At 41.9% G+C, this 11,319-nt stretch overlaps 2 protein-coding genes across 2 annotated transcripts; one reads left to right on the forward strand and one right to left on the reverse strand.

Annotated features, from left to right (window-relative positions):
- Positions 1-6: 6 nt before the first annotated feature.
- Positions 7-3,590, reverse strand: crybb1 (crystallin, beta B1). Its single transcript, XM_023419419.2, has 6 exons — positions 3,521-3,590; positions 3,031-3,174; positions 2,075-2,193; positions 1,807-1,939; positions 1,099-1,241; positions 7-254 (listed from the first exon to the last, which is right to left on the reverse strand). Exons 2-6 carry the CDS (start codon positions 3,151-3,153, stop codon positions 77-79), a joined length of 696 nt encoding a protein of 231 aa, XP_023275187.1. The 5' UTR covers positions 3,154-3,174; positions 3,521-3,590; the 3' UTR covers positions 7-76.
- A 4,382-nt stretch (positions 3,591-7,972) lies between these two features.
- cryba4 (crystallin, beta A4) lies at positions 7,973-10,307 on the forward strand. Its single transcript, XM_023419420.2, has 6 exons — positions 7,973-8,112; positions 8,764-8,807; positions 9,145-9,263; positions 9,414-9,555; positions 9,716-9,858; positions 10,067-10,307. Exons 2-6 carry the CDS (start codon positions 8,769-8,771, stop codon positions 10,212-10,214), a joined length of 591 nt encoding a protein of 196 aa, XP_023275188.1. The 5' UTR covers positions 7,973-8,112; positions 8,764-8,768; the 3' UTR covers positions 10,215-10,307.
- The last annotated feature ends 1,012 nt before the right edge of the window (positions 10,308-11,319 follow it).

Consider the following 11,319-nt stretch of genomic DNA (forward strand, 5'->3'; position numbering starts at 1 on the left):
AGGGTGGCGTTTGGAGAAATAAAAAGCTGCGAGGGCTGCGTGGCTACAGCAGCTCCTGACGGCCGGCAGGTGTCGTTCACTTGCTGGCGGAGGTGAAGGTGAAGCATCCTCTCTGGTGGAACTGCATGTCCCTGATACGACGCATGGACTGGATCTGGGGCTGGAAGGCGCAGAAGTCGTTGTAGTGTCTGTAGTCACCGCACTCGAACAGGTACTGGTAGCCTCTGTATCCGGGGTACTGGTAACCCACCCAGCTGAGGGAGACATGGAGGAGGGGGGGAGTGTTAGTGCTTTAAGCTTTCTTTAATCCCAAGTAGTTGATCTCATGGTTCATATTGATTTTTAATGTGTTCTCTGTCTCCTGTTGTAGGATGTTTATGTTCTTCATCATGAATTCGTATCCCTATACTGTATGATGTAATTACTACACTCCTTCTGAATATACTGGAGATTAGCAGTTCTCAAGAGGACCTAATAATGATTAAGGAGATTCTAGGGATCCTTAAAGAGGATCTAGGCTTCCTTTAAGAGGTTCCAAGATCCCCTGAGAAATAACAAGAGGCATTTTAGGAGGCTGGTGAGCTTGAAGAGGTTCCACGGTTCTTGTAAGAACTTCTAGTGATGATAGAGAACAGTCTAGGAGTTCTTTAGGAAGGCCGGAGAATATAAAAGTTCTTTCAAAGCTTCCATGCTTTCCCTGACAATTAGAAGTGAGGCTGTTCTGGAGCCTCGGGTGGAACCGTCAAAATGAATAGATGCGCATCTCACTGTGAGACTTCAGTCATGTTGATGTGAAGGAAACTTCCTGACTAAAAATACATTTGTCAAGAAACAAAACAAACACAATGCAGTCAGCGTTAAGCCTTGTGATGACATGTCATACTACCTTTTAATGAACAACTACATTGTAGTGTAACTCCAGAGGCCCGGAGCGATGTCTAAAACAATATTTGCAGCACTGAGGCTCCACTTTAGTTAAATGTGGGAAATGAGCAGACAGGTTCGCTCCCAGGCTCCCGACACACACCTACGAGTCTTTCATCTCGGAAACCTGAGCAGCTGAAGCTATTATTAAAGTGTGTGTTTGTGTCTACTCACGCTCCTCCTGGCACCCTCACGCTGCCCACTCTGTCGCAGAAGCCGTGCGCCCAGAGGGTGGGCACATCATCCTCCTGGATCTCCATCTTGTTGCCCTTGAAGTCGGAGAGCTCGTACAGGCAGATCTTGTGCTCCAGGCTGTCCTGCAGGGAGGAAATGAGCCATGGAGAATTAATAATTAGTCTTTGTGTCACACTGACTTAATTAGCTCATTTAATTAGTTGATGTTGATTTGTTATATTCCTATTTTTGTGTAGTTTTTGTTTTACTGTGGCTGTAACTGGTGTCTCTGTCTGTTTTATCCCAGAGTGAAAAATACCTCTAGAGGTAAAACAATTTGTCAATCACTTAATCAGGAACTATTTTGATAATTGATACATTTTTTCAGTCATTTTTCAAGCAAAACTTCAATTGTGAACATTAGCAGCTTTTCTTTATCATATATGATTGTAAATTGAAAGTCTTTGGGTTTTGGACTGTTGGCCACGTTTGGCTCTGACAAATTATAATGTAATAAGTATATTTTCACTATTTTCTCCCATTTACCAAAAACATCATTCATCAATTAATCAAGGCAATAATCTGCAAATGGATCCTTGTGCAGCATGTGTAAGTTTTAGACCTGACTGCATGTCTTCCACTTCAGGGTTTTGTTTAAAATTATAATATATAACTTATATATTTCAGTATGTAGACTGTGAACCGTACCATGCGGATGGGCCTGAGGGACATGAGGCAGTCGCTGCGGTAGGAGTTGCTCCAGGTATCCCAGCGAGGATACTCTCCCTTCTCCAGGATGAACATCTCCCCACGGAAGTTAGTCTGCTCAAAGGCAACAAAGCTGGAGAGGGGGGGCCGCCGGGCACAGGGGGGGCACAAGGGGGGGAAGAGGAGGGGAGAGGAAAATTAGAGGAGAGGTAACAGAGAAATATGAGTGAGTACAGGGAATCTACACGGAGAGGTTGTGTCCACTTACGGGCCGCACTCCACAATGATACTACGCACTCTATCCATGCCACGGTCACACACGTTCATACACTCATTCTGGACCTCGATCATCCTGCCCTGGAAGTTCTCCTGGTCGAACAGCATGATCTGCAGAGAGGAGACGGCACACGTTACACCAGCATCCTTCACTAACCTTCTTCACGGACTACACTGTCTGAATATTCAGTTCAAATTATTTCCAAACATGAAGAAACGTCCACGTCCACATCCACGTCCACGTCCTCTAAACATCAGCATCACTTCATGATACTAAGTTCTAAGCACTTCTTTCATTTACTGCTGCTTTGTACTTTTGGTTCACCACATTTCAGAGGAAATTATTGTACTTTTAAGATTTTACTCACAAAATATATGATAAAATATTCTGGTAGTGTTATAATATATAAGATATTACACCACCCAACAGCATATAAAGCAGCACCAAACCCACCCACTTTTTTTGCACCAAAAATAAAGATTGCAATAATATAACAATAATATATCACTCTCAAATGAATGAATTAAATGGTATTGCTGCTGTTTTTATACATGAATACATCGTTCAGCACTTAAATGAAATTTAAAGCTAAATTGAATAAGAGTAAACTAATCCTAAGAAATGTTAAGCAGTAACTTGCATTAAAAAACATATTTAAAGGGTCTGTTTGCTCAGATCACAAGCACTAACCACTTTGCCTTTTGTCCCAATTAAATGCCATTAGTTGTGCTAAAAGCATCCAAATTTCAAAGACTCTTCTGCAACAGGATAATCCATTCTGGACAGTTTTTTACCACTTTAACCAGTTCAGTTTTTTATATGCCGTAAACACCACTAACTGAATATCTCAAACTACCTGCACGGCTTCAGGAGAAGATGTGTTCTCAATGTAATCTGGGTGAACTGACCCTTTAAATAAAACAGTGTCTAACGCTGCGGTGACTCACTCTGAAGGATCCCACGCCAGGCTCGCCGGTCTTGGTGGCCTTGCTGGAGGCAGCGGGAGCGGGGGCTCCCTTGTCCTTGGCATCGGTGCCCTGGCTGGAGGCGGACTTGGCAGTCTGAGACATGGTGAGGGGCTTCAGGAGAGTCTGGGTGAGAGATGGAGGAAGACAAGGGGATGAACAGAAATAGAGGTGTAAATGGAAGTGACAGGGTGGTTCGATGTGGCCTTAGTCGAAGTGTGAACATTGTAAAGGGGTGGTAGGTAGGTAGGTATGTTTTTGGGATTTGGAATAAAGCACAAGTCTGCTGTTTATGTGGGAGGCTCATTTGGGCCCTGGACTTCTGTTTGGGTCTTTCCCCAGGCTGAGGGTGGTTTGCCTGGGTGTGGTGGGCAGGGAGTGGGCCCTGGCTCTGGATGATGTGTGCTTGTCCCCCCCCCCCTGTACTACGATGGGTGCTGTGGTGTCTATGTCTGCGTCTGTGTGTCCTTACCTGCGTTAGTATAGCTTGCAGTGCCGTGTGTGGGAGGCTGGCTCGTGCTGGTCCCTTCAACGCTCGACCCAAGCTTTTATACTCTGGCAAAGGCCAAACGTAGAGGCTCACAGCACAATAGAAAGCCTCTCGTCATCACAGTTGGCCTGTGCCAAAGCCACCGGGTCATCGCATAGCCCAGAAACGCCGCCGGCCCCACTGGCCTGCCTGTAAGCGTTTTACTGTCAAAGGAAACCACTGACCAAGGCATTTTTCCCATGTGTTGGGCTGCTGGGGCCGTAAGCTATAGTTACATGTAGAGAGGAGGAATGCAAAGGTCCAGAGGGAACAAAGAGGTAATCCCTTCTCTCTATCACCTACAGACACACAAATACAACTTAATTTCTAGCTTTGGACCTGAAAAAAAAGACTCAAAAATAAATTATTCTTTCATCTGAACTATGGTCACTCACACCAAGAAAATGACCCCCCCTCTTTACAGCTACAATATTAAAAGTTTGTCTTATTTAAACATTTAAAAGAAAACATAACAATGGTTTATTGAGTTTTAGCTGCTTAATCGATGACTAGCCCAGAGGCTAGGCTAACTGTAAATCTGCTTTACCTAAAGAAACAGTTCAACATATTGGCAAATTTGGGCTAATTTATTCAGATAAAAATTTACTAAAGAGGGAGGATAAAGTTCTCAGAGCTAAAGAAATCAATAATCATTTATCTAGCATGCTAGCTCTGTCCCTAACATTACAGTAACTTCATACAATTAATTCAAAAGTCAGATTTTTACCATCAACTCCTGTCTCATGACTGCAACGCACCTAATAAGCTATGTTTGCCTCCGCCATTTTGGATTCTGGTTTGCTGGCAGTCAACAGCACAATATAAGCAGCTTTAATTAACCCTCCACGAGCCCCAGGCTGCTGGACAAACTATCAGTCTGTGTACATAAAGAAATAGCCCAACATTTTGGGAATTATGCTAATTTTTTTCAACATAGCTAATGAGCTACAATAGCTTTCTCTGTTTTGGTTTCTGGTTTGCTGGGAATTTTCTTTCAACCAAAACTGAATAAAGAGGGAGGAAGAAGCTCTCAGAGCCAATGAACTCAGTCATTTAGCTAGCTTGCTAACTCGGTCTCTAACATACTAGTAACTTCATACAGTTGATACAAAAGTCACGTTTGTATCATCAACTCCTGTCTCATGACTATAGAGCACAGCTAATAAACTAGCTTCCGCCATTTTGGATTCTCGTTTGCTGGTAGTAAACAGCAAAAAAAAGGAAATATAATATAATCATCTTTAATTAATCCCCATTACAGGTGACACAACCGCGTACATATCCTTTTTGTTTAATCTGTACACAGATATTAATGTAAACAAAAACAATGCTTTTAATTGAATTAACAGCAAACACCTGCTAACCTAAAGGTACGAACTGTTTTCCCCTGCTTCCGCTCCTTAATGCTAAGCTAGGCTAATGGCCTCCCACCTCCAGCTATATTCATAACACACAGGCATGAGAGTGAGATCAATATTCTCCTGTAATAATGAAAAGTAATGTCATTTACACAGTAACATCTGTCTAAAATTTGCTAACATTAGCTAATGCTAGCCACCGTAAACTACTGACCATACAAAACCATAGTGTAATAAACTGAACAGTGACTTTTATTCCATATCAGCTCATTTCTATTTTTATATTAATGCACTGTTTGAGTTTTGTATTTCCAGCACCATTGTAAATGAGAATCCCTCCTCCTCCTCCTGATGATGATGATGGTGATAATTCTTGGATTAAAGGCAGATTATGTCTGGATTATATCACCTCAGATGTGGTTATTTCCACCATGGCAGCAGGAATTAAATTGTGTTTGATATGTGCAGATTAGGTGTGAACTGATCCTGCTGTGTAATCTCTGTGTTCTTCCTGTTGAGGCTGGGCATCAAACATCAAGATATAAATCAGGAATATACAGAAATAAAGTCACACATATATACTTCAGTAGATAATTTACTAAAACAGTTGCTCACTGCAGTTTTTTTATTCACCAAACAGGAGGAAACAGTGAATTCGTCTTGGACTATTTTTAGCGGTGGATGAATCCACATTTTGTGCTCTGGGGAGTGTTTCGTGCATTTGTGGTAATGAAGGCTCATTGATGTATTTTTATTCGTTTTTGGAAAACAATGGAGCTCTATGGCACAGAGCAACAGGATCCTGTGTATCACACACGTTATTAGTCTTTTCATGAGAAAAAGACTAAAATGAAAATCAGTTTATGATCAGAATTATCCTTTAAATGGAAAAAAAAGGTTTTGATTTCTCAAAGTAAAGTATTATTTTGCCATAATATCAAAACTCAGGTATCAGCAGTAATATTGACATATTTTAAATTATCATAACATCTTTTGAAACAAATTAAATTTAAAAAGCAGGTTTGTGAGAGAGGGAATCTGTCCTCTGATGACCAAGAAACATATTGATTTTAACGACCCTATGACCTTTCCATACCTCCGCTGTTTATTCTGTAATTCACCCAGTGCAACGTTGAGTCTGACAGCTACAGGCCAATTATTGCACCTTGGAAATGTCGGCTGTTTTCTTTTGGTTGTTTTCATCTTTGTGGAACAGCACAGGATCACATCACTCAAAAGATAATCAGCATAACACTCATTTACTGCAGTGAGGTAATTTTTTTGGTCTCAAGAAAGCAAACTTTATGTTTTATTTGAAAAGAAATTGCCTTTTAAACGGCGATAAACTCAGGTTAAATGTTTCTGTTATTGTATGTGAGCGTTCGAAGTGGTAAATCACATCTAGAAGTGACTGAAATACAGATTCTCTGCTTAAATTCCTCTGGGCTCACAGGAAATAGAGCTGTTGTTTAGAAAGTGCTGCTGCCCATCCAGTGCCTCTGCTCTCTTGTTTACAAGTGGCTGATTATGTAAGCAGTCACTCACACACACACACACACACACACACACACACACACACACACACACACACACACTCGAGCAGGAGATATTATATTATACTCTACAACCTCTTGGTTAAACCTGTTTAAAACATTGCTGGCTTTCATCTTTTATATTGTGTGATAAGGACAATTACACCTGACTTTAATTTTGAAAACTGGATGCATTAAAAGGAGACTTTCATAATAAAACCTCTGATGTGCTGACATCATTGTGTAATCTAACCAGATATTCTCTTAAAAAACATTTCCTCATATGCCGACGTTCACATTTAGTGAGAGAGCAGAAAAAGAGATGGTCTCTCAGGATTCATACTTTATAAGTTATAAAGCATTCGGGCTTATCACAGAGTCATCAAAGGGAGTATTAATGTACTACACAGAGCGGCAGGGGAAGTATGTCTACACCAAAACGTCTGGATGAATAGCTTCCTCTCTGCTGTTTATATTTCTGCTCGTACACATGCAGTCGTGTTTCATAAGCGCTCACTATCTGCAGAGAGAATCACGTCTCCTTAACTAAACTCCACTGACACATCAGTGAGTCATGCAGCCAGTCTGCACTGATATACAGATACCTGAGCAGGTGAGACAGGACATGACATTTAATCATTACACATGGAGATAATTGGGTGATATTAGTTATTTAGTTACCCATAGGGAAATATATATATATATATATGTATAATAATATATGTCCCTATATCAAGAGTGATGTTGCCATATGTGTTGACTTTGAGTGGATATATAATTAACACACATATACATCATATATGAAATATTCATAGTAAAATGTGTATATGTACATACAGTATATTAAAAATATCTACATAATGAATTTTTATATAGTATAACATGTGACCATATATGTTCACGGTGTATATATTTAATTTATGTATAATATAATAAGTTTATTAAGACAACAGAAGTATAAACATTTTATATGTTTTTTTCCATGTGTTTTTTCTTATTTCTAATTTTTAATATTAATTTTAAATTAAGGGGTCTCAGACTTTTGGTCTGTTTATAATATCAACATATATTGACAGGATATACATCTAGCTACAATATAAGCAGACATAATTAAACATTGTATAGGCTAGACATTCATGTCAACATCTGAAATGATTCCAATCGGTTTTATAAATAATTTTTATAATTTATTTTCGTTACATATGTGGATAGTAAATATATGAACATATATGACATTTGGGTTTGGGTATTGCTTTAAAAAGCTGCACATTCGTTGTTTAATGAGACATTAAATCAAGAAAATGATGAAGTGAATCGTTCTTTGGAGCCTCAGATTCAAACAATAAGCTGCATCTTCTCTCACGTCCTGGACCCTCATCGTTTCCTCAGGATCTCACTCTGTATCTTGTCTCTCTTATATTCCAGTGTCTCCGCGTCCACTGCCCCGGGTGATAATGTGGTGTCTGCACTTCTGCCCCCTCCACAGATTAACCACGCTTTTGTCGGGGGGGACAAAGCGAAGCCCCGCCCTGTTGCTGAGCTGGGGCTTTCAGCATGGCCTCTTGCCAGGGGAGGCTTTAAAAGGGTGGGGGCGCGTGGCTCCTCTCATTCTCACGGCAGGACATCCCAAGGGCATCAAAGCAAGGTGAGTCCCTGTCCCTCACCCAGCACTGCACAGCACAGCACAGCACAGCGCAGCCAGGCTACACCAGCCCCCCACACTCACACTCCAAACACCCCTAAACACAGCGGCCAGCCGGGCTCCAGCGGCCATCACTGCACCCAGTGGGTGAGATAAACAGTGGTGATGGTGGAAAATCTCCGCAGCAGCAGCAGCAGCAGCAGCAGCAGCAGCAGCAACAGGGGAGGAAATGGGCAGAGAGTGAGATAAAGAGATAGAATGGGTGGGAGAAAGTCTGGATGAGGCCTCTGGCTCCTCTAACCCTCTTCATTTTTGTGTAGGAACTATAAATAGATGCTTTCAGTTCAGGAATGATGCATTCAGACTCATTCCAGTATTCAGGCCTCATTGTTGCTGGAGCTTTTCAGCCTTTCCACAACACACACTGACGCTGCTGTACAGGCCATTTCAACCTGATGTGTAGCAGTCCGGGCTGGTTGTTTATGGAGAACAACACTTTAGCGGCTTTGTGATGAAAAGTTTACAACAGTGCGTCTCCTGCTCTGCTGTTTACTCTCAATTTAAACTTGTTCCTGCGTCAGAATCAAACAGTTCAGTATGTGCTCTCTTGTCATTGTGATCTCTCTCTCTCTCTGTTTTTCTTCTTCCTGCCAGACAAAATGACTCACCACTGCACCAAGTTCTCCGGCCACTGGAAGGTGAGTGTGTGTGCAGATGGAGGAACAGATTCATACATCACCCCACTGGAGGTCCTTTCAACCTACTCGCTCTCCCCGAGATGCGACCGGCTGCTTCTAGTGAAATGTCTCAGATGAAAAAGACACGCGATTCATCACCAGCTCCTCCGGGAGAGAGCTGCCGTTTCTCTGACAGGCAGAGAGCGGCGGAGTTAATGTAGCCCCTAGACCCTATGAGGATGTTCTGCGTGTAACAAACACAATTAACACAAGTTTATACCTTTAAAACGAAGCAGCTGAGCATGTCTCAGTGTCTGTATGTGCTGCTGTGTTTACTCGTCTGCTTCCCCCCCGTCAGATCATTGTCTTCGACGAGGAGTGCTTCCAGGGCCGTCGTCATGAGTTCACCTCTGAGTGCTGCAACGTGATGGAGTTCGGCTTCGAGACCGTGCGTTCCCTCAGAGTGGAGAGCGGAGCGTGAGTAAACACAAACACACACACACACACACACACACACACACACAGAAAACAACAGAGGATGCAGCACTGTCACTGTCACAAGCAGCAGATATTTACCGGCTCTGGCCGGTGGAGAGAGCGTAACAGGTTTTGACTTTCTCTCCCCAGCTGGGTGGGTTACGAGCATGCTTCCTACCAGGGACAGCAGTTTGTGCTGGAGAGGGGAGAGTACCCCCAGTGTGATGCCTTCGGCGGCAGCAATGCCTATCACATTGAGAGACTGACCTCCTTCAGACCCATTGCCTGTGCTGTAAGTGCAACACGGATCACCTGCCTCACCTTTCCACTCCTTCAGCTTCACAAATGTCAACATCTCTCTCGTGTCGTTGAACTTGTGTCGCTGCCGTGGACTTGACTGACTGGAAAAACAACCTATATGTATTGTTTGCTCTTTTTTTTCTGCCCTCCAGAACCACAGAGAGTGTCGTATGACTATCTTTGAGCGTGAGAACTTCCTGGGCCGTAAGGGTGAGCTTAGTGACGATTATCCCTCCCTCCAGGCCATGGGCTGGTGCAACAATGAAGTTGGCTCTCTCAGGATCCAGTCTGGAGCGTGAGTGTCCTCCAGCTACGGCAACACTCCTCCTCTCCCTCCACATTTTTTTTTTTTTTTTTATTTCCAACTCATCTATTTCTTTTTTAGCTTCCCTTCAGCAGTTCAAAAATAATCCTGGTTAGACTTTCACAACAACAGCCTGTTGCAACATCTCATGTCTTCTTCCTCCTCTCACTCTCTCTCTCTCTCTGTGATTTCTCAACAGATTTGTGTGCTACCAGTACCCTGGTTATCGTGGATACCAGTATATCATGGAGTGTGATCGTCACTGTGGGGAGTACAAACACTTCAGGGAGTTTGGCTCCCACTGCCAGACCCCTCAGATCCAGTCCATCCGCCGTATTCAGCAGTAACAACTTACTCCAAACTCCCTTTTCCCATGTGACCCTTCACCTCTGACCCCTACTACTTGCCAGTGCTGAATAAACTGTCTTTCTTAAACCTTACCGACTTCCACCATGTATCTGCTTCTCTTCTGATCAATAGATAGATAGATAGATAGATAGATAGATAGATAGATAGATAGATAGATAGAGATATAGATGAAGACATACTGTATGGTTTTATAAATTTACAATGATTTCAGGCTTAAAATTGATGGTTTTCTGATTCTTGCCATAAAAGCTAAAGCCTCTATTAATTTATAAATCCATACATGTTTTTGTCTGTTATAAACCAGCAGTTGTGCGAGGTTATAAAACTGAAACATCTCTGTGTGAGTTTGATGACTTTGCCTGAAATACGAGCTGATTTCCAGCTGGGAAAAACAGGCAGAGTCCCCGGGGCCCTGAACGCCTCGCTGTGTCAAAATGGGTCCAATAACAGGTTAATGCAGCACATGTAAAATGACTTTGTGTGGTTCTGAATTCAAACATCTGATCGGTTTACATAATGCGATGTGTTGTCTGGCAAAGACGTTAAAATGAGCTCCTACTTCATGCATTAGTTATAAAAAACCAACAGTAGAATATGCAGGATGAAAACTTTTACTTTTGAAACTTTAAGTACATTTAGCTGATAATACTTCTGTACTTTTACTTCTTAAATGAAACTGATCGTCTTCGGCTTCTGAGCTGTTGATCAAACTGAACAAGACGTCTCCTCTGACTCCCAGAAACTGAGCTGCACGATTTCTCACTAACTGCTTAATTGATTAATCAAGAAATTTATCAGCAAATTAACTGAAAAAGAAATAATTTGTTAGTTGCAGCTCTAAATGAATCGTTTCAGTTGTAATTATCACTTTAAAGGCTCAGGTCTGAGCTTTTTCTGCACCGTTTGTGTCTAAATAATTCCTGTTTTTGTCATATATCTTTCCATATGACAGGGATCAGCAGTTACAGGACAATTTCTTCAGAGGGGACACAGTTTTCAAGTACGATACAGATGCAGGAATCTACTGTATTTTGTATTTGTTACAGTATTTTCTTTAACTTTAGTTTGTTTTAGATTTGCACT

Source organism: Seriola lalandi, unplaced genomic scaffold (genome assembly GCF_002814215.2).
Source record: "Seriola lalandi dorsalis isolate HSWRI2012SDOR001 ecotype SW California unplaced genomic scaffold, Sedor1 jcf7180002054602, whole genome shotgun sequence".
Lineage (NCBI taxonomy): Eukaryota > Metazoa > Chordata > Actinopteri > Carangiformes > Carangidae > Seriola > Seriola lalandi.

Excerpts from the sequence above, each read along its gene's own strand:
- crybb1 (XM_023419419.2), bottom strand. The coding sequence starts at position 3,153 with ATGTCTCAGACTGCCAAGTCCGCCTCCAGCCAGGGCACCGATGCCAAG. Across the intron at positions 1,242-1,806 it reads CCCTCAGGCCCATCCGCATG|GACAGCCTGGAGCACAAGAT; the intron begins GTACGGTTCACA and ends TCCTCCCTGCAG. Across the intron at positions 255-1,098 it reads GTGAGGGTGCCAGGAGGAGC|CTGGGTGGGTTACCAGTACC; the intron begins GTGAGTAGACAC and ends TGTCTCCCTCAG.
- cryba4 (XM_023419420.2), top strand. The coding sequence starts at position 8,769 with ATGACTCACCACTGCACCAAGTTCTCCGGCCACTGGAAG. Across the intron at positions 8,808-9,144 it reads AGTTCTCCGGCCACTGGAAG|ATCATTGTCTTCGACGAGGA; the intron begins GTGAGTGTGTGT and ends CCCCCCCGTCAG. Across the intron at positions 9,859-10,066 it reads CTCAGGATCCAGTCTGGAGC|ATTTGTGTGCTACCAGTACC; the intron begins GTGAGTGTCCTC and ends ATTTCTCAACAG.